The following is a 23547-nucleotide window of genomic DNA, read 5'->3' as shown; positions in this document are numbered from 1 at the left end:
GTAGGTGGGGTTGATGATGAGCTGGGGTCTACAGGGCAGGGCCTCCTCAAATGACCTCCTCCATGACCTGCCTCAAAAACCAGGAACTGCTACCATTCCTACAACAACACAACCACAACAGTAATAATAATAATGTCCAACATCTATTATGTACTTAACCTGTGCCTGGCCAAGAATTAGGCCCTATTTGTGGGGGATCTTATTTAATCCTCACAACCACCACGGAAAGTGGGTAAGATAAATATCTCCATTTTGCAGGAACTAAAGTGATTTGCCCAAGGCTCCTCAGCTCAAACATAACTTCACACCTAGAACTCAGATGCCACAGTCCACAGCCTTAATCACAACATCACCCTCCCCTAAAACTGTACCACTTCCATCACACCTGGACCTCCATATTCTAGAAGAAAGCCAGAAACCAAGCTGATAGTATAATTTCAATTGAAATAATTAGTGTGCATGCTGATGCATATGCAAAAAGGAAATTTCCTGCAATAGTCACTGATTAATAGTATTTACCAATATGTGGTAGAAGTACATGTGATTATTTCACTTCCTCTTTATATTTTTTAAACTTCTCAAAGTTTTTATAATCAACACAGTTAATAAAAACCTTACAAAAGTAAAAATTAACGAATCTGCTTTTTCAACATCACTTATTTAGCTAAATCTCTAATTATTGTCTAGACCAAAAGTTGACAAACTATGGTCTGCCTCTTTTTGTAAATAAAATTTTATTGAAACACAGCCATACCCATTCATTCACATAAATGACTGTGCCTGCTTTTTGTGACACCTGTAGAGATGAATAGCTGTGAGTAGACATAGGGACACTATATCCCCTTTCTAACCTGGCCTAAGATGGATCTCTTACTTTCCCACCTCAATTTCTCCTCACATTGTGTCTCTGCTTGTTTTGTTACAGCCCAAACTGGATATAGCAGGAAGCTAATGAACCTCAAGCCCCTCCTTAGAAAGGTATCCATACAGTCATATCCTTTTGTAAAATTTGGAAAAGGGTATTTTTGAAGACTCCCCAGTTATGTTTCAGACTCCTCAAACCCAGATCCACTCCTACCTAAAGCCCCAGACATTTCACCACCTTTATTCCATTTTTAAGACCACAATGTGTTCAATGGTGAGAAAGGTCTGTTCCTACCAATCCCCAAGCAGCTTTAGGCATGATGAGCTCCTTTCATTTCCAATCCCCAGATAGCTACAGACCAAAAGCAGCTATCCTTCAGTATATAGCTCCAGAGACCACAGGGAAAGGGACCCAACTGGGTCAGTCCTCAGGATCCACCAGGAAGTTCAGAGCAGGTCATCTAGAGAGAGGGACCCTGATGGCATCCACACCCATGACAGGAAAAGAGGAATATACCAGTTAACACACAGTGTCTCTTAACCTTTTGTTACCTCCACTGAAATCCCACTAGCCAATTTAATTTATGTATTTCATGATACAGAGCCTCTATAATCATAGCATTATCAAATGACAAGAGACAGATGGATGATGTAAAACTGCTTTCTAAAGGTCAAGTTGGTCACAAGAACAACAGAAAAAGGGATCAGATCACATAATGTGTGCACAAATATCTTACTGTTTATTTTAAAAACTTCTTCCAATTCAAATGTTATGGTGGGGTATTATAGCAATCCAGAACCTACAGAGCCCAGTTGTCCAATCAAATGCCCATCCATGCCTTAACCATCAGGGGATAGTGTCCTTCATTCTCTGGCTCTTGGTCCCTTCCTAGTCTATTCTTATCTCGTCTTTCTCCAATGTGGGGGAGGGGATGCAGCTGGCAGTTCTGATAAGCAGGTGTAATGAGAGTGAAAATGACCTTGCTCATCAGCTGGTGGGAACCCAGCAGACAAGGGAGCCACTGTATCACTGTCTACTAGACTCTAAAACAAGGCACAGTGAGGCCCTGAGGGAGGGAGAGAGGGAAGCTTTCTCTCTCTCTCTCTCTCTCTCTCTCTCTCACACACACACACACACACACAGAATGGTTGGGGGTGGGGGGCAGTCGACAAAAGGAAATCTGCATCATTTCACCCAGGAGAGGAAAAGTTTCCACTGAACAGGAAAATTAAAATCTAACAATAAGGATGTGTTGAGGTATTTCCCAAACAGCGGAGGTAGACAAAAATAAACAAAGGAGACTGATCTTTAGGAAAATCAGAGGGAAAGTCTGCATTCTCTGCAGAGCTGGCAAAATGCAATTAGGAGAGAGTCAGCGGATGTGGGAGGAGAGGGATGTATATTCACCCAGCTGATTCCAGCATCCAGGCAGCCAGGGCCGTGTCAATGGCTGTTACTGTACCAGCCATTGGAAGGGGTCCAACACACAGGACATACTCTGGAGGGGGGGGGGGCGGGGGAAGAATATCCCCTAACCCAGTTTCCAATTAAATGTGGGTTAACTGGCACCACTCCTTGCAGCTCAAGGGGCTGATTCAGAGCTGAAAGGAGCATTTTTCAAAATATAAAAAGGCTGAGCCCGCCAAGCTAGCACCTCTTATTTTCTCCCATTCTTTCAGTTGCTCAGCCTGACCCACGGCTAACTGAGCTGACTCCTTGGTCCACAGAGAAATGGACCCTCCCCAGCCCCATCAGCTCCGGACCCTCCCAGCACATGTGGGGCTGAACTCCATTCTGCTTTTCCCATGGAGTGGTCACGGCTGCCCAAGGATGAGTCACCCATGAAAGCCACACATTGTCCCCAACAGACAAAAAAACGCTCAACTCAGGAGAGTAGTCCATTCACTATTCTCCAAGAGCCAACCTCTTCCTGTAACTTCTAGAGGATGCTGCTGTCCTGGCGGTCCCTCTTCTCTTTCCCAAGTCCGTGGCTGACACAAACATGAGAGGAGTATTTGGAGTGATGTGCCAGCACAAAGAGGGTGCAAACTGAAAATGGAGGCCAACTTCCAGCAAGGTGTTTAAAGGCCAATGGAAAAGGTAGATCAATTTGTTGGTAGTGTATATAAGTCACATTCATTGCACATCAACTAAGGTACTGGGCTAAGGAAGTATGTTTCACCCATGAGCTCATTCAGTCCTCAGAGCTACCTTCTAAGGTAGGTCCTATCATTAGCCTCACTTTACATTCAAGGAAACTATAGCCCAGAGATGTTAAATAATTTAGCCAGGTTATACCATGCAACAGTCAGGATTTGAATCAAGGCGGTCCATCTTCAGAGCCTGTGTTCTTAAATATCATGCTATCATTATTACCAAACCAATTGAGAACTGCAAAATTAAAGTCATGCTAAAGTGTTCCTATTTGGGGGGGAGGTTATGAGTTTGTCAGCTTACTTTTATATCACTTCTCACCCTCCCCCCACAAGAGAGGCTATAAGCTGGCTTTTCTTTTTTTTTTTTTAAGATTTTATTTATTTATTCATGAGAGACATATAGAGAGAGCAGAAACATAGGCACAGACAGGAGCCCGATGTGGGACTCGACCCCAGGACCCCAGGATCACAACGTGAGCTGAAGACAGATGCTCAACCACTGAGCCAACCCAGGTGCCCCTAAACTGGCTTTTCAAATATAAAAATCACATGTGCTGAGCACATGATACATGTCATTTCATGTAAACCTCAGGACCACCCCCTATAAGGTTGGTATTAATATGATCCTATCTATAGATGAAGACACTGAGGTTTAGGAAGATTAACAGCCTTGCCCAAGGTCATAAAACAGAACAGGGATTTGAGCTGAAGAATGCCAGTTACCAGACCTACATTCTTTCTAATATATATATTTAAATCAAAATAAAGGCTGAGCCTGCCAAGCTAACACCTTTTATTTTCTCCCATTCCATTTAATTTTGGAAAATGAATTTCATTCCATTTAATTGGAAACTGGGTGTGTGTGTGTGTGTGTGTGTATATATATATATATATATATATATATATATATATATATATATATACTGTCTTTCACAGAATTTCAAGATTTTCCAGGAAAAAAAAAATAAAAAGTATCATAAAATGAGAGTGAGACTACAGCGGGTGGCTGGCTTATAGCCGTGGATCATCTGTCTGACCTTGAACCTGCATTAGCCCATGACCTCTGGCAGATTCTACCTCTCTTGAAGGCTTCAGTTTCCTCATCTGTGAAGGGAGAAGCAAGAGCGCAAGGGGGCCCCCTTCAATACCATGATTGGATGATGTGCTTTTGCAGCCTCCTAGAGCACCTGAGGGCTCTGTGTTTATCCTCTATGGATGGTAACTACCCTCCTCTCTCCTCACACAAGTCTTTCAGAATGGGTTCCTAACTCTGTCCCTGGACTCAGGTTGGTACACTCAGAAGAGAGTTCTTAGGGACAGCCTAAGGCCAGGCTGTGGTGAGGAAGTCACAGCTCTTGTGGGAGGAAGGAGTGGGGCAAAACAGGGAGGCTAAAAAGAAGCTATTAAACAGTGTTTGAACGAGTACTGTACCTTAATATGAAGGGTAGGAACATATGTAGAAACTCACTGAGCTTTTCCCTTAATCTGACACACCTCATACATCAAAGCTTAAAAGACACAAAGTATTTGAAGAGATGACAGATCAGACCAGGCAAGATATTGCCAAATTAAAACTTTGTTAGTATACATGCTCCACATAAAATACTTAACATCCCACCAAAGGAAGACCCTTAAAAGTACCTACCTTCCTTCTAAGTTTGTTATGGAAAGGGGACAATAGAGAATCACCATGATAAATAATTACATCTGGTGAGTGCATCAGCGGTGAGGGTGACCCATGGAAATCCTTCATTTAACAATCAAATCTCAAAGTGCCCAGCTAACACCTTAACTCTCTACTCATATTTCCAAGTGGAACAAGAACAGCCTAGAATTTAGATAGGGACTTAGAATCCTGGTTCTATCACTGACTTGTTGGGCCTTAGGGTTGGGTCAGGAGTCACAGCCCCTTGCAACCTCCCCTTCTACCTATGAAAAAGGACAGTGAAGACCACAAAAGAAAGGGGATCACTGGCCCCAATGGCATGGACATCGGGTGTTTCTGCCACTGTGCATCAGATTGCCCATCTGTGGGTAATAGTATGTGGCCTTCCCACCCACCCCCCATCTCAGTCCAAAGGTCCAGGTAAGGCTTATTTTATCCCCCCACCCTTGAAGTCCAGGAGACAGCATGTGTCCCAAGCAGAACAAATATGAGACTACTTGGGAAGTCTTGCTGGAACAAATGGGAATGATAAACTCCCAGTCCACAGCTGTGGAAGAATGTCAGCCAGGAGCTTCTGGGAGGTATCATGTAAAGGAAGCCTTCCTGGGAATGAAGCCAATACAGAAGAACCGAAGGAAAGAGTGGGACCAAAACCTAATGACACTGAGCCCCTGGATCCAGCTATGCCTGAAGCTACCCACTTTTGGGCTGTCCATTTATATGAATCATATATTGCCTTAATCCAGGCTGAACTGTGTTTCAGTCGCTTGCAACAACAACAAACCTGACTAATGGAAATGCTACACAGAATTGCAAGAACTCGGAGCTAAAAGGAGCACTGGAGGCCATCCAACCAGCAGTGTTTTGCATATATCAGCATTCAGTAGCAAAATGTTGGTCTAATGAATTAATTTGTTCATCACTCTAGTTCTGACTTCTCGAACTGAAGTAAAGCTATCCTGTTGACATTATTCTAAACTGCAGGATAAACCAACTGCATCTTCATGGAACAATAATTCAAATGATGGCAAGTAACTTGAAATACTTTTTTATTTAAAGAGATTCAGAGCACAACCAAATGTGGCTCACTCCAGGAATGCAAGGATAGGTCAATATTAGGGAATCTATCCATATAATTTACCTCATTAACAGGATCAAGAGGAAAAACACATACGTCTTCTTAGATGTCAATCTTGTTATATTTCAATGTTTATTCCTGACTTTTTGAAAAAATTTCTTAACAAAATAGGAATAGAGAGAAACTTCCTTAAAAGATATACGGCTTAACCTAACAGCCAATACTCCCATTAATGTCAGTACAAGGTAAAAATGATCCGAGACATCACCATTGTTCAATATTATTGAGGAAGCATTTGCCATCCTAATTAGACCAATAAACAAACAAAGTTTTACCAATTGTGAAGGGAGAAGTAAAATCCCATTAACTTGCAGATAATGTGATTACGTGCCTAGAAAAATTCCTCCCCACAGAAAAATAAAATAAGCTCTAAGAAACTATGAGAACCAGTAGGACAATTTTATAATATCAGTCAACATTAATAAAAGAAATTATTAATCAGTAGCTTTCTTATATACAAAAAACAAAACAGAACAAATAAACCAAAACACAGAAGTGATTTTTCTAAAACACATTCCTTCCTTGCACTCTTGTTTCTGCTTTCTGTTTAGTTTCCTGTCCTTACACAACCTCAACTGAACTCCAAAACCCTCCAGGGCAGGGACCCTGTTAGACCCTGTTATCTGGCTCCCGCCTGCCCCAGGCACAGGTATATCCCGGAGCTCAGCACAGCGCCTGGCCACACAGCCCGCCTCCGTCAACACCCATCCTTGAGGGAGCCGCGGCTGACTGCGCACAGCACACACAGCACCGCACACAGGCGGGGCAGAAGCCACGTTCAGCTATAGTCCTGGCCCCAGTCCCGGGGAGAGTCTCAACCGGAGTTCCCATCCTCTCCTCCCACCCAGAGAACAAAAGCCTCAAGACTCTCCTCATCCACACCCTAGCGGAACACCCCAGACAAAACCAGCACTTCATAAATGTATCTTGATAATTCTGTGGGCCCAGTGAGCACTTCAACCATTGGGGTTACACACCCCCATGCACAGTCTCCCCAGCTCTCCAAACCCAGTCCTCTACCCTTAGAGTTGAAAAGGTTGATTTACTTCCATGGGAAGTGCCAGGCTCTTGCCTGGAAGGAATTTTATATCTGATTCCCCTGGAGGAAGACTGCTGCACATGGTCTCTGCCCAGCAAGGGCTTAGCATCAGGACAGATGCTGCCTTTCACCCAAGACCCGTCCTTCCATAGAATGGGGGCTGGAGGAGCTTCCTCTGCCAGATGAGGAACCCTCAAAGGCTCTCTTCCTACCTACGTGTTCCATGAATTGTGTTTCCCAGGACCACCTCAGAGTGTCGTGCCCATTTGAGTATCCTCCAGTTTGAGTGTTTTTAAACATTCCCCAAATTTGCACAGTGTGCCAGACCCAGCTAGAACCTTCCTTAAGCCCTTCTTGTCCTACTCCTTATACTCTCGTGCTATGACTTACACTCATGTCTCCTTCTATACCATAAGCAGATCCACATCTGACTGTACCCCCCAGGGTGCCTGATGGCATGCTGAGCACATGACAGGTACTCAGTAGACCTATTCCTGGGGCAGATGTAGCAGCACCCCCCAACCCCAAACCATTCCACGGGGGACTCTGAGCTCCTATCTGCAGAGAGAAGGTAAGAGGAGGGGCCCAATCATATGAGAAGCAGGCGGGGTGGTGAAAAGGCTTTCTCCCCTGAGCCAGTCAAAGACAGGTTTAAGTCTGAGCCCTATAATTATCTGTGATATTAGGGTAGGTAATTAAACCTTTGTTTCCTCATCTGCAAAACAGAGGCAAACAACATGTCTTCTGCTCAGTCCCTGTGATGTCTGGAGCCAATGTATATAAAAAGCCCATTAGGAGGTAGCTAAAGAATTAGCAGATATTGTTATAATTTGCCATGTAGAGGATTAGCCAGCCCACTAGAGAACTGAAGGTCTTTTTCAGTGTCTGCATGGGAGATCTTCCAAGACCAGTCCTAATCACTGCCTTTGGCCAGTATAAGGACAGATAAGGATTTGGTTTGGTGGAAAAAAACCCCATAACCAAACAGAATGTGAGGTTCAGGAGACTGAGTCTGTGTCTTTTCTGTTTTATTCCTTGTTAGAAGACCACAGTCTAGCCCTTTGTTTCTCAAAATCCTGACTAATGTCAAATAATACTGTCTCCCTTAAGGGGTCTTCATGTGTCTCAAACAAGATCATGCAGACTCATTAAATTACTTTAACAATAACTTAGTCAGCTGTCTATGGGGTTAAGCCAATGAACATAATAAGTAGTCTATTCTGTTTCACATTTATTCAACAATCGTTTAGTGACTACTGTATCCCAGGCACTGCCCTGGGAATCAATAAGAAGACATACAGGCTCCATGCACCTTCACAGGGCTTACAGTTGCTTTAAACAATATATGGAAAATTTTAAAGGGCACCTGGGTGGCTCAGATGGTTAGTCCGCCTTCGGCTCAGGTCCTGATCTCAGGTCCTGAGATCGAGTCCCGCATTAGGCTCCCTGCTCAGCAGAGTCTGCTTCTTCCTCTCCCTCTGCCCCTCCTCTCTGCTCATGTTCTCTCTTATTCTACCCTCTCTCAAATAAATACAATCTTTAAAATATATATATTTTTTAAAAAAAGAAAATTTTAGGTTTGAAAGGAAACTCACTCATCAACCAACTCCTTTCTTTTAAGCCAGTGAGGAATCTAAGAGAAGTAAAGAAATACACCCGAAGTCACACAGCCAGAAAGAAGGCAGTGTTTGCGTGGGAGAGTTTCTGTCTGAATAAAATCTTTTATGAAGATATTGCTTATTCTCAACTCACTCACCAGCAGGCCTATAAATGGATTAGAAGACTCATTCCACCTTTTGCCTCCTATACTATTTTCAAGTTTCCAATGAAAACAAAAAACAAAAAAATACTAAAGCATTCAAATCCAATATCTGTGTTTTGGGGGCACTCTGCCTTTCTGTCCTAGGGACATATATCACTGAAGTTCTGGGAGGAAACTTCAAGATTTCCCAGCCCAGCATGTCTCCAGTATGACCACTGCAACAGCAAAAGTGGGAGGCCGCACACTCTACCCTCTCCTGAGAGGCCCCTCTGTGCACACTGACCTTTCACAGGCTCTGCTGGGTCAGGCCAGAAAGGCCACGTTTAACTGAGTTTAAGTCAGCAGTACCCAAACACGTTAGGCAATAGGCCCCATTTTCCTGCAAAGCCTACTAATGTTTGGAAGAAACCATATTCTGATTAGCAGACTGCAGGAAAAACTGAGGGGATCTCTAAGAAGACACCATGGAGAGTGAAGTGCCTTCCCCAAGGTCACAGGGCTGGTGAATCCAAGGGTGCAGGCGAGAGCCTCAGGTCAGGAGAGGTTATACTCTCATTCTTGTTGAGCTTCCAGCTTCTCAAGGTGAATTCCAGCTGAATCTCTGGAGGGTGGAGGACATGGAATGGGCCCCACACAGCCCTGTGGGCAGTGAACAAAGAGCTAATAAAAATCAGTGACTGAAACAGCTCCAGCCTAAGGGCAAGATGGAAACTGATAAGGGGATCAAGAGAACAAGTAACAACAAACAGTAGAACTAACCTGTATAGAGGTGAGGGCTCCCGAGCATGTGGGCTACACATCAGTTAGCCCTGAACATGAAACAGAACACGGTGCTGGGGGCAAATCTCACTTTGGGATACAGCCTTCTAAAAATCACTGTTTTCTAGCCAGTTCAGTCCACCGAAGCTGCTCACAGGCTGAGAGCCTACTGTGTGCTGGGCCCTGGGCCAGATGTAGGTGTTCCTGCACCAGGCAGAGCCAGCCTTCCAGGACAGCAAAGCCAAGCAGAGCTGGCACAAAGGAGGTGCTCAAGACATACTGAAATACATGAGTGAGCCGGAGAAGATCTTTATTTTCATAAAGAGACACACATTTGCACAAGCTGAGAGTGAAAAGCCTTCATAATTTCTTATTTGAGTATTTTCCCAAAGTGCTTATGGCCACTAAGCAGTAAAAGGATACTGATCAACTGACTAAGTGACCGAATGAATGAATGAATGAATGAATGAACAAACGAACTAACGAACTTAAACCTTTCCATTTCTTTGGCATAGGTTAAGTCCTAAGTACCCACCCATTTCACCACGAGTCTATTTACAGGAAGATTTATAAGAAGTGCAAGGACTCTTCCCCTCAAAATTTCCCTCTTTGAACATCAGAAATTCCACTTGCCTAACTCCACTGCTGTACTGCTGAGGAAACTGAGGCCCAACAAAGCAATATCCATCCACAATCACTGGTGACAACAGAAAACTGAACTCCCCAGGGACTTAATCTTCTACAAATCCTGTGTTCTTATGAGTCGGCACCTAGAGCTAGAAGTGGTGAGTCATGGCGGCTTGGCCAATAAAGGCTGTAGAGAGCGGTCTCCTCAAGAAAGTCACCAGATTAAAAGACAAAACACCACAAATCACTGGAGCAAAACCATGTTCCTGAAGAGGGAAGTGCAGTCTGTGGGCAAGGACTCCAGGTAGCAGCTTTCATTGGGAAAGTGGCATTGGCCCCAGGAGAGTTGAGTTCCTTCTTTCCAGCGGCAGTCTCTGTCACAGCACCTCACCTCAGGGACCCAGGGCTCACCGCTCTACCCCCTATACTCATCAGTCCAGAAACACTGCTGAGCACCTGCTGTGTGCCACACACTGAGTAGATGATAAGAAGCAAAACAGGTAAGATGTGGCCCCATGGAAATCACAGTCCAAGAAGATAAACACATGCAAGATGAGAACTTATGTCAACTGATAATCGTTTCTAAAACACAAGTCTGGGGCGCCTGGGTGGCTCAGTCAGTGGGGCATCTGCCTTCAGTCCACTTCTCCCTCTGCCCCTCCCCTTACTCATACTCACTCTCTCTCTCTCAAATAAATAAAAATCTTTAAAAAAATAAAAAATAGAGCACCTGGGTGGCTCAATTGGTTAAGCATCTGCCCTCGGCTCAGGTTATGATCCCAGGGTCCTGGGACTGAGACCCTTGTAGGGCTTCCTGCCTAGCAGGAAGCCTGCTTCTCCCTCTTCTCTGCTGCTGCTCCCACCACTTGTGCCCACTCTCTCTCAGTCAAATAAATAAATAAATTATAAAAATAAAAACAAAACATAAGTCTGGCCCTATCAGTCTCCTGATAAAAAATCTTCCTAGGTTCCTTACACTATGTAAGAATAAAAATAAATAAACAAAAAATGAAAACAGCCACCTTTATTGGGTGCTTACTATATGCCAGGTGCTTTACTGTGATTAACTTAGGACATGCCCAACAACTCTCTGCAGGAGATACTGTTATTATTCCCACTGACCAATGAAAAATTAGTTTTCCACCTTACTACTGCTCATAGTGTGTGCCTCCTGCCCCCACCCCTGACTCTGGATTCTCTAGGAATTCATCTTACCTGTTTTTTTTTTTTTTTTTTTTTTTTGTCTCTGCTGCACAGATAGTATTCAGTAAATGCCCACTGAATGAATAATCAATTGATTGATCAATAGGCATGTTTCCTTCAAACACTATTGGCTAGTAAGCTCAATTTCTGGAATAAGTCCTGGTCAGTGTTCTAATAAGGACACAAAAAGTAGTTGTGGTGTACAAAGAGCCAGAACCAGAGCCTGAGACCTGAGACCAAGTCTTGTAAACTCAAACAATCACATCATCACCATAGGCCTGACTGCTTAAAACTATAGGTGAAAAAGCAAGAAATTATAATAATGAGCCTAGGATCATCTGGGTCTAAATTTGCATGTCTCTGAAATGTCATGGGAGGAGGCCACAGAAGATCTCCAGAATTTCACCACTGTCTGCTTTAGAATGAAATCGAAACTTACAATTCTAGAGTAGGGTAACTGATTGGGTCTATGGAGCCGAGTGACACAGCTCCCTCCACAGCTCAGTGGGTGTATTTATCCTAATAAAGCAGACTTACTCCCATGACAAATATGTGCAACCTGGTGTTTAAAAGAAGAACCAAAAAAAAATTAAAAAAAAAAAAAAACAAGTCCAAGAGCACCTGGCTCAATCACAGGAACAGAGGAGCAGTGTAACTCTTGATCTTGGGGTGATGAGTTTCAAGGCCCACACTGAGGGTAGAGATTAATTAAATAAATAAACTTAAAAAGAAAAGCTCAAATTTGAGTCCTCTGCTCCCTCATAACAGCAAACCAAGACTTTGTTACAGTTTCAAACTTTCCCAGGAAGGTGACCTTTTTAGAAGTCAACCTGAAATTTTCTGATCAGCATTAGCATCTGCAAGATTAAAATCCTGCTATTCTTCCCCAACCCAAAAAAGGTGTCTTGGCCTGAAACAATCTTTTCTTTTGCTTGCCCCACTTTCCTTCCTATAAAAACCTTCCATTCTGTACACCTCCTCAGAGCTCCTTTCTACTTGCCCAGTTCACAAATCGCTTAATAAAAGCCAATCTGATCTTCAAATTTACATGGTTGAATTTTGTTTTCTAACACTGGAAAACCCCTTTCCAGGGGAAGCACTTTGGACAAACTCAGGTAAGGCTGCCACCCCAACTGTACCCAGAACAGAGGGGCTGATGATATATGCAGGAACCCATGTTCACATGCCAGCTGGGCACAAAACCCAAAACCAAATTCTCAGCTCCCACCTCTCCTCCGGGAAGGCCATACATGCAGAATAACAACTGAGTGTGGCCAGGAAAACTGCAAACGTGGGTGTGATGGCCCCATAGCTATGTTTGCAAGGAGAACTCAATGTATGTCTGTCGCTGCAAGGGAGGGCAACACTAGGAGCTAGAGTTCTGTGGTGAGGTAAGGTTTTTGTTGTTTGGGTTGGTTTGGAGTGAATTTCTGTTCTGATGTTGCCTAATGGCCATAATGAGGATAATGACACAACCCCTATCATATAGGGCCATGTGAGAAGTAAATGAGATATGTCAGCCCAGTGATCGACACAGAGCCTGACACATAGCATCACATGGTTGCCACTGATGATGGTGGTGACAGTGGGTGGTGGACGGAACCACCCAAAATAGGAAAACCCAACCAAAGGCTCTTCAAAACCAGAAGTCAAGAAAGAGGTAATCCTATGATACAATCCTGTGATACTCTCCTGGAGAAGCATGCTTTTTAGGAAGGAAAATGAAGTGGTACCCACTCCCAAATAGAACCAGGACTGCTCAGATGTCCTGAGGAGAGATCTGAGAAGATGAACTTCCCCAGAGCAGAAAGAAGGAGAAGGAAATGACAACCATGGAGAGATCCCATTTTTCACCCAACAGATGGGCAAAAGTGGAAGAGCATGAGGAACTGAGGTGTAACAAGAGGGCAGGCAAATGGGAAATGTGGCGCCCTGTGGACAAGTGGTCTTTAGAGAATGATGTGGCAATATTTAGTAAGACCTTAAATGTATATGCAGGATGGTGCAAAAATTCTACTCCTCAGTAACTTCCTAGAGGACTATCTGCCCGTGTGTGTGGGAGGCACTTAACAGAAAGTGCCTCCCAGCAGTGATATAAGGGGAAACAATGGGACCCACCTACCCACCACCCATAGGAACATGGCTCAAAAAACAGTGGGATTCTTATACTATGCATGCACAATTCATTTCGTGGCAGATAAAAACAAGTAAAATGCTCATGTACTGTCTTGAAAACATTTTAAGACATATTACTGAATTTTTTTAAAGGTTACAAAATAGACCAATAAGCACAGTATGATTACCTGCAGCAAGAGAACAGAAAGAAAAAAAAGAAAAGAAAGAATGGCTGTTTTCTATGTATATAAGCACCTAGAAAAAGTTCTAGAAAGAAATGCACAAAAGTAGGTCACAGTAGTTACTTCTGGGAAAGGCAGGTGTGGAGTGGGGAGCCTAGGAACGAAATTGGGGAAGGGTGTATCACCTATTTTTAACTAGGAAAACTATGCATCTCTTGGGCATTAAAATAAAATCAAATGAATACATTTATTTTAAGAAGAAAAAAAGGAGGTGGAAGAAAGAGAAAGATGTGGCTGCCAAAAGCTAAGGGGCTGTCTCTGCCTCCTCTCATGGACTGGCCACCCACACATGGAGACATAACTCATCTGAGCAAGTGTCCATTGTTTCTAGGAATGAGTGTCCATAGCTTTTAGAATCAAATATATAATTCTAGACCACATTAGTTCTATTTATACCAACTTTCCCTTCTAAGTCTTAGAAAAATTGCCTCATACTTAACAAAGGTATCCTCCTTTGGTATCAGAAATTGGAAATAGGAAAAGGAAATACATGAAATTCTGCTATCTCCAATTCTTGATGACCTCCACTGACATGTACAGACAGGTGAAGTCCTACATTGCATTTAATTGTTGCACGTGAGAATTTAAAAATTTTTAATCTTTAAAGATATGTTTACCTTTCCTTGTTTTCTTCCATCCCTCTGAAGACACACTGATTCATTACTGTGGAACTGTCTAGAGACACAGCATGGTTGGCCCAGGCCTTCTTTCTGAAAAAGCAAAACAACCAATGTGTATAACCTGGATGTATTTATATTATAAACACGCAAAGAGTTGCATTAAATATATACAAGGGGAATACATCAAAGGCTATCCAGTGTCCATTAAGATCCTTTCTCCCCTTCTTCCATAGTTATTTGATTTTTATCAGGGACTACATCTCCCCAGCATCCTTGCAGGTTGGTGTGACCAGGTATCTAAGTTCCCGATGGAATGAGAGAAAAAAGGTGCCACTTCCCCATCTAGGTCTCAAGATGTATGCACACCTCATCCACCCTTCCTACTGGCTCCCACTGGCTAGAACTCAACTTGGACTGTGCAGATGATGACCACACATTTGGAAATAATAGAGCAACAAGATAGAAGGCACCTGGGTCTGTGATGGACTCCATGGAGCATGACCACCCTCTCACCTTAGAACTACTATCTTAGGGATACCTGGGTGGCTTAGTGATTGAGCGTCTGCCTTCAACTCAGGGTGTGATCCTAGGATCCAGAATGGAGTCCCACATCAGGCTCCTTGCAGGGAGTCTGCTTCTCCCTCTGCTTGTCTCTCTGACTCTCCCTATCTCTATCTCTCATGAATAAATAAATAAAATCTCAAAAAAAAAAAAAAAACCTACTACCTTAGAGATTTTATTTTTTAAGTCACAGTTTTATTGGATCCTATTTTTATGGCTAGTTAACTCTCGTAACAGTTGGCACTATCATTAAATATTCCATTTGGGGCCCTTCTGAGGGTGGGTTTGGTTATTTGGAGCATACGATATGCTAGGTCTATGGAGACAGGTAAGGCCAAACTATTTTGGTCACAGCTTTGGTAAAACCACATGTAATTTAAGTAGTACCCAATCATTGTAGAGGGATGAAGATGTTAATGAACATGTAATGCCTTCCAGTGTGAAGACTGTCATGAGCAGGGAACTGGGCAGAATTAGGAACACTGGGATCTACAAGTATGAGTTGTGAGCTTTGCTTCACAAAATGACTACTAAGAGTGGTAAGATATCCCAACGAACATGATACCCACATTTAAGGATTTGAGTCTGTGTGCTTGAAAGCAACAGAAACCAGGAGAGACATGAGGATGAGATAGAGAGAGACCTAGAGAGAGAACATTCTGAGGGGTGGAGGATTCTTCTCACTTGCTCTTCTACCCTCTGAGCATCTGCCCCAAGTGAGTCTGAGCTAGGATGCCCAGCTGCCCTCCTCAGCTTCAGGTACTATATTCCTCATCACTCGGGGTGGGTTTAGCATTAAAGCAGATCCTCTTCCTACAGCATGGAACAAACCCAAACCAGCTGCTTCATTTAGTGTCAACCAAAGAAAGAAACCTACATCAGTTTCAACCTTGGAAGCACTGGCTGTGCAGACCATACTGAGAGATGATGTACTGGTCTTCAACCTGGCGTCTCCTACGCAAAAGGGGGGTCAGGGTAATTTTGACACTTATGATCTTCCACGATCTTCCATGCTGATGCATCACCTGTTTTGACTGCTGAGCATCAAATCTGCTAGGCCCAATCTCCTGTCCATCCTTTTCCATCTGCCCACCATGAGTCTGTCCTTTTCTGGATCAAAGCACCATTAAGGGGGTACCTGCCTAGCTTATTTGGTAGAGTGTGCAACTCTTGATCTCAGGGCTGTAAGTTCGAGCCCCATTTTGGGTATAGAGATCACTTAAAAAACAAAGCCTCTTTTTTTTTAAAGGCACCATTAGGATAAATTCTCAGATCCAGGTGAGCAGGACCAGATACCTTGGACTCTTGCACCCCAAAGCATTGAAAAGAGTCAGTGTTGGGGAGAATCCCCAGCCACAGTCTCCAATGCTGCTCTTTTATTTAACTTGCAAAGAGAGCACATCATGAGATATTTTTAGCATCTGGATCCCTGTCTGGGACCACTGCTCTGGCTTCCATCAGGGCTAACTTCATCAGCTAAGGCATGTGTATTACAGCAGGGCCCAGAAAAAGGCAAGAGGGAAGATGTGGATCCTGGAATGAGGAGAGACGGAAGGGTAGTGAGACATGGACTTGGAGTCTCAGAGCCACCACATCCCCACCAGCCCCACTATGAAGGGAGACGGGAGAAAGTAAACAACGCACACCAGAGTCACTTCTGCAGCTGTGAACACCTCGGCCCACCTCGGCTCAGCCTGGAAGCCACATGAGTGCAATGTATAAGCCCTTCCACAGCATAGTAACTGCTGCAAGGGGGTTCGACACTTACATCTCCAAACTATGCCAATTCTCCTCAAAGCCACATTTCCCGAGCAACTGTGAGAGGTCAGGGCCTACCCTCTAAGAGAGCACCAGCTGGTCCTGGGTCAGGGTTTCAGGTTTTCCCTCCCGGTACTGGTGAAAGTATTCCATAGACAACCACTGATGAACCATCACCCTTCTGCCTGTGACAAGGGACAAGGATTGAGGGCACCCAACTCTGCACCCCAGCACTGAGGGGGTGCCCAAGGGCAGCCACTGTCACAGATTATTTCATCCATTTCTCACATCAACCCTGGGAGGCAGATATGCCTTACTTTACAAATCAGGAAACTCGGGATCCCTGGGCGCAGCGGTTTGGCACCTGCCTTTGGCCCAGGGCGTGATCCTGGAGACCCGGGATCGAATCCCACATTGGGCTCCCGGTGCATGGAGCCTGCTTCTCCCTCTGCCTGTGTCTCTGCCTCTCTCTCTCTCTCTCTCTCTCTCTCTCTCTGTGACTATCATAAATAAATAAAAATTTTAAAAAAATAGTAAAATCTTTAAAAAAAAAATCAAGAAACTGGGCACGAGGAAGTTAAGATTTGGCCAAATACCATACAGACAATAAAATGGTAAAACCGAGACTCAAACCAAGCATTTGATCTGGGAGTCTGTGCCCCTAACCTGTACATTACAATGTGCATGGTAAGGCTCAGTAGGGGCTGAATGAGTGAACGAATGAATGAACAAATGACGAACAAATAGTTTCAAAAGTAGTTTCAGGAATGGGGGCTGTGAGGAGACAGTGTCTCTGTAATGCCCTAGAAGGGTGGACTATGAGCCTGACCCCACCCACCCTGGATGCCAACCAAGTGGGTGATATCCTCAGACCCCTCCTCCAAGAAAGCCATTCAGTCCCTTGAACACTCTGAACCCAGGGTTGCCAACTTCTATAAAAGGAATTTATGAGCTTAATACCGTTGTCCCTAATGACTACAGCTACCTCTGATTCAGCACCTGTGTGCAGGCAGTAAACTCAGGCCTCCAGCTCAGAGGCTTCTCATCCACCCACAGCCCACAGGGAAGGCAGGACCACATCCATTTTACAAATGGCAAATCCAGAGCTCTAAAGATTGTGAGTAGCCTAAAGTCACAGCACTTACATGAGGGCAGTTTTCAAACTCTGAGCAGCCAGCTGAACAGCACAGGCCTTCCTGCCACTGCCTGATAACCACCACTCACCCTGGTTAATCACAGAGTTGCCAAGATAAGTGGTGTTCTAACTCTGAAGCTGGAAAGTTCTGTTTTAATCTAAAGTTAGTCAGTATTTCCCATCCCAGTCACTTTCATGGAAGAGGAATTCCACTTCCCCCAGCTAGAAACTCTGGCACCACCACTTCCTCATTCCTCTCCTCAGCATTGACACCATTTGCTGAGCACCAACTTCCTGCAAGGCACAACTATGTCCCTTGGACACCAAGCCCTGCTACTTCTTCACTGAAAAATCTCTCTTCTCAGGAAGCACCGAGTATTAGTGAGAACGTAAAGAAACCACAACTCTTACCCCTGCTGTTGGTGGGAGCACAAATGGATCTAACCACCTTTGAGGACTACAGGAATACTTGCATTTGCCCCTACGTCTTTATGTGCACCAGGAGACATTTTCTAGAATGTTCTCAGTTGCACTATGCATAACAGCCCTCTATTAGTTTCCTATTGCTATTATAACAAATTACCACAAACATAGTGGCATAAGACAACACAAATTTATCATCTAATAGTTCTGGAGGTCAGAAATGGGTCTAAAATGGGTCAGCAGGGCTGCATTCCTCTGGAAGCTCTAGAAAGCAACCCATTCTCTTTCCCTTTCCAACTTCTGGAAACCACCTGCATTCCTCAGCTCATGGCCCCATCTTACATTTCAGAACCAACAATGTAGCATCTTCAAATCCCTTCTCTCATCTCTGTTTCATGTCTCATTCTCTGCACCGGACCCTCCCAACGCCCTCTTTAAGGATCCTTGTTACAATTGGTCCCTTCCAGAGAAGAAATGTGTGGGAAATATCAGAAAGGGAGACAGAACATAAAGACTCCTAACTCTGGGAAATGAACTAGGGGTGGTGGAAGGGAAGGAGGGTGATGGGCACTGGGGGGGGCACTTGACGGGATGAGCACTGGGTGTTATTCTGTATGTTGGCAAATTGAACACCAATAAAAAATAAATTTATTATTAAAAAAAAAAAACAATTGGTCCCTTCCAGATAATTCAGGATCATCTCTCCATGTCATTATCCTTAACTAACATTGGCTAAGTCTCTTTCCTGTGTATGGTAACTTAGTTATGGATATTACTGGCCAATGGGACCTGTAACCAGGGATTAGGTCACAAACATCTTTCAAGGGGCCATTATCTGGCCTAACTCAAGCCCTAAACCAGAAGCCCTAAACCCCAATGCTCATCAGCAGTAGGATGAATGAAATAAATGGTGGTAATTCACAGCAATGAGAACAGATGAGCTACAGCTACTTGCAGCATTAAGGATGGCTCTTCACAAGACACCAACGCAAGAGCATCTGCCATATGAGTCCATCTGCAGAAAGCCCAGAACCAGGTCCAACTACCCCAAGCTGTTTGTGGTTGAGACGGCAGTTGTAGCAGGGGAGCAGTGGCTGAAGAGAGCCTGAGGGAGCTTCTAGAGTGCTGACTAAGGGTCTGTTTCTTAATATAGGTGCTGCTTACACGGGTGTGTTCAGTTTGTGACAATCTATCAAGCTACAGTTATGACCTGTGCCCGCTTCTGCAGGTATGGTATGCTTTAATAAGAAGCTTTGGGAATTTTATGACAAATAATTGTATCCATTTAAAGTTTCCCCCAACTCCACCCAAGTTCTCAGTAATCCTCTCAACAGATAAGGTTGCTGCAAGTTTGTTTTCTGTAAAACAATATAGCCATGTGAAACTCCCCAACTTTGCATCCTATAATTCCAGGTCAATAGTCATGAAAACATAATAAATGCATTTATAACTGAGGAGGAGGAGGAAGAGAAGCAGTAGCTTCTCTGACTCTCTCATCCCATTTCCACTCCATAAGCACATGTCATTTCACCTCTGGATGAAGCAGATCCGAGCTGGCCCACTCAACACCGCCTGCCCTGACAATGGCTGCCCACCCAACTGGCCTGGAATGTTTCCCTGTCGCTTACCACATGGTCCTTCCCCTGTCCCTTCTCCACTCCTTCCACCCTTCTGACATGTCCTCAGGGAGCCCCATCTTCTCCCAGGAACTCCCCCCGCCCCAGCTCCTGTAAGACTTGCAATACAAATCGCACCATTGGGACTTACTTGCTACTGTCACATACTAACTGTTAGTAGTATCAAGTACCTTAGTCTAATCTCCTCCAAAAGACTGCAAACACAAGAACAGAAATCAGGTCTTATACGTTCAATTCTTACTGATGTAAACTTCTTGTGCTAATTAAGAACTACTACTAATATTAACAGCCTTTGATGAGCATCTACTTCACATCACATTCAGTACTCCCCATGCATTATTTCACTTCCTCTTCTCCCCCTGACCCCAGTGAAATGGGTGATATTATGATCCCTCTTTTGAATAGGAGGAAACTGAGGCAAAGAATGGCTAATTGACCTGCTGAGGGTCCCAAAGCTTATACAGGAAGGATGGGATTTGAACCTATCCAATCTGATTTCAGAGTCCATGCTTTTGACCCAGATCCCACTCTGCTTCCCTAATGCCTCCCACCCAAAGCCAGAGTTAGGTATATTATTAGTATTTAATAAACACTGTGACATGCTTGATCACAATACATATAAAATATTTTATGTGTTATCAAACCCCTCACCAATAACAAATCAAGACTCTTCACCAAATAAAATCTTTTTAGCCTCAGATCTCAAAAAGAGGACACACCCTCTGGAGAGGTTTGCAGAGGCTCTGCATATTCCTTGCTTTGCATCATGCTTGGCATTCAGGGGGCTTTATAAACATTTATCAGCCAAAGTTTGTCCTCCAGGCTTTTATCAGAATAGGGAGAGAGATGAATACATTTTTTTTTTGTCTGCCAATCTCAGGGTCAAAGCCAACGTCAGAGTTGAAGGCTGATTGGACAATCCAGTCTATGACCACAAGGTCCCAAGCCACCTGCCCCAGATGACCTCACCTCCTCGATGGCCAAGAATTGTGACCCAGAGGCCTTGGCTAGTACCAAGGCCACCACCCCTGAGGGCTGCTGAAGCCAGTAAACTGAACCAGAGATAATGGCACCAGCAGCTCTGCTGTCCCCAGAATATCATGTGGTGGCTGGCTCAAGCCCCAGCACTCTCTCCCTTCAAGGCCCACCCACAGTCAGGTACCAAGCAGTGCCCTGACCAGCATGGACACAGTGGTGCATGGTACCATCCACTCACCCTCATTCTCTCACAGATCAGCTCCAGTGTCTATGTGGATACAGAAGAAAGGACCTGTGCCCAGGGGCATGCAGACTATTGAGAAGATGTTATTTTTAAATGGCATCCTTTGAGGAGGAACATGGGACTGACTGGAGGTTAAGGTGGGCTTCAGTTATATCTGTACCCCTAATATTTTTACAAGAACAAAAAAAAGTGTTTAGGTATTCTGGGAATTATTAAAATGGTCTCAAAGTTTCTTTTAATAAAAAAAACCCCACATCATCACAGTACCACATGATAACACAGTAATCGAGAAATATATAATTACAAGGGGATCAAGTGCCTACATCAGCCTGAGGGACGCATGGAAGGCTTCTCAGAGGAGGCACTGCCTGGGCTGAGTTTTGAAGGAGGACTAAGAGCTTGCCAGGCCAACAGTCCAGGGTTGCTCTGGGTGAAGGACACAGCATAATTAATGGCAAGGAGGAGACAGAGGTCACAAGAGAAGAGGATAGAGGGCAGTAGGAGAAGGGCTAGGACACCACAGCACCTCTTCTCAGTGGGTTATGCGCTAAAGTTAGGTGATGTAATCTATGCTGAGGGTTCAGCCAAGAAGAGGCACTCATGAGTGGTTGGCATTATCTACTGTTACTTGTATGTCTACTCCATCCTTCCTGGACACTAGATTCTGTGGCTGTCACAGGGAGTTGCTGGGGCAAGAATTTGGAAACGAGATCCCCAAAACCACCCTCTGAGAGATACTTTGTAAACTCAACCACTCATGTGCCCTTGGGCTTTCCTAGAGCCCCCTCATGCCCCACTAGAGCTCCCTCCATACTCTTCCCTCATCCAAATCCCACTCACGTGCGTGCACGTCTCCCCAACTACACTGGGTTTCGTGACACCCCAACCATGAACACAGTGACAAGTACAATAGTTGTTGAACAAATGAACAAAGCCAGCTAACTGCACTTCTCCATGCTAATGAGAGATGATATGAACCTGATGCAGAATCCCAACATCACAGATGCCATCCTCAGACAGATGAAGAAATAGTCATGGGGAGCTGGCCATCCCAGAATCACAGAAAAATGAGGTTCCAAGAGGCAAAAAACCCCTTAGTACCCACCCAGGCCCTCAAGTCACTCTATTAAAGGAAGATGTATCCTAGAGACCTAACAACTCAGGTACCATATCCCTAGACATAGAGTCAAGGTGCTCCAACGATAAAATGGGTGCAACAGGCTAATGTCATTTTCATACTTGCTCCAACTGGTATTTTGAACTCCACACTTGCCCTCTTGTCAGGCCACCTCAGGGTTAGGCAGGTAGCTCTCCATGTGGCTTAATTACATGGAGAGGCAGAGCTGAGTGTGCCATGGTGGCAGGTAACAGTTCCCATTCTCACTGCCTAAGTCAAGGCTGCAAGTGTGAGCCCAGCAAGCGTGTTTGGGGAGGCATGGACAGGAGATTAGCTGTCCTCAGGGCCTCCTCACAAGTCTCCAGTCTCCCCAGTGCGAGGTCACATCCCAGTGCCCAGAACGAGAGTTCAGTGCAAATACCACTGGTGGCCAACTCCTGTCCAGGTTGACTGTCCTTAGACCAAAGGGTGTTCTGATTTCAACCAGGGATCTCCTCTCCTATATGATTCTTATGCTGGGGTGAGTTCTCATTCTATAAAATAGTTCCAGGGCAACAACAACAAAAAACATTTTAAAAACCTCACTTCCTGCAAAACCTCTATCACTTGCCTGCCTCTCTCAAAGTCTCTCCAATAACGTCTTTAGCGGACACTTGGTACATTTTTGTTGATGGACAGAGAGCATGCTCTTCCATTCATAGAGCACCCAAAGGTAGAAGGGATAAGACACAGTGGTCAGAGCAGTCGGGGTCTCCTGTCTTGCCTGATGGAAGATGGACATTGCCCAAGCAGAGCCTGTCTGAAGGAGGGGACGGGGCTGCCCAGGGCTCACCATGGCTGTCACTGTCCTCCTCCTCCTCCCCACAGGCAACAGTGACAGGGGCCTTCCTGTGTACCAGCCACCCTGTGGAGGGCTTCAAATGCTCGGATTCCATTTCGCCCTCTCAGCAATGTTGTAAGGCAGGGGCTCTTATGTCCTTCCCACAGATGTGGAAACAGACACGCAGAGGGGCTTAAGTGACTTGCCCAGGCTCCCAGAGCTAGTGAGTACAAGGGAGAACCAGGGCACACACACACACTGTCCCTCCTCACCCAAATAAAGTCCAAATTGAGGATGACAGTCATATAAAATAGTCCCAGGAAAGGCCTGTGGCAATTTTCCCAGTTGGGGGAGAAAGCTGGATTCCTAGGGCATGGGAAGATTTTCTGACCTGTTCCTTCTCCAACTAGGGCATTTGTTAAAATGAACTTCACAGAACTGACACACATGACACTCACTACCTCAGCTGGAGGATGGCAGTCGGGTTCGCCCCGTCATTCATTACCCGCAAGGACAAATGCCTATAAGTAGAGCATGCCACTTGCCCAAAGAGTGCTTCAAAACACCTGCAGAAAAGGTGAGCTCTCTTAAAAGCTCAACTGGAAACAATGTTTAATGAAATTGTATGTAGCTAGCCACTTGGAGACAATTTAAGATTCACAGGAATCTATGCGGCTCTCAT

General features: G+C 44.6%; 1 protein-coding gene across 1 annotated transcript in view; it reads right to left on the bottom strand.

Annotated features, from left to right (window-relative positions):
- The window catches only part of ARHGEF3 (Rho guanine nucleotide exchange factor 3), a 306305-nt gene that overhangs the window by 256227 nt on the left and 26531 nt on the right, over nt 1–23547 (bottom strand). The window contains exon 2 of the mRNA XM_072720688.1: nt 14190–14282. Within this exon, the coding sequence (XP_072576789.1) occupies nt 14190–14233 (44 nt within the window). The 5' untranslated portion in view covers nt 14234–14282. The remainder of the gene's footprint in view (nt 1–14189; nt 14283–23547) is intronic.

This window comes from Vulpes vulpes, chromosome 9, assembly GCF_048418805.1.
Source record: "Vulpes vulpes isolate BD-2025 chromosome 9, VulVul3, whole genome shotgun sequence".
Classification (NCBI taxonomy): Eukaryota; Metazoa; Chordata; class Mammalia; order Carnivora; family Canidae; genus Vulpes; species Vulpes vulpes.
Note: the sequence above shows the minus strand (reverse complement) of the source record. Positions and strands in the feature narration are given on the sequence as shown.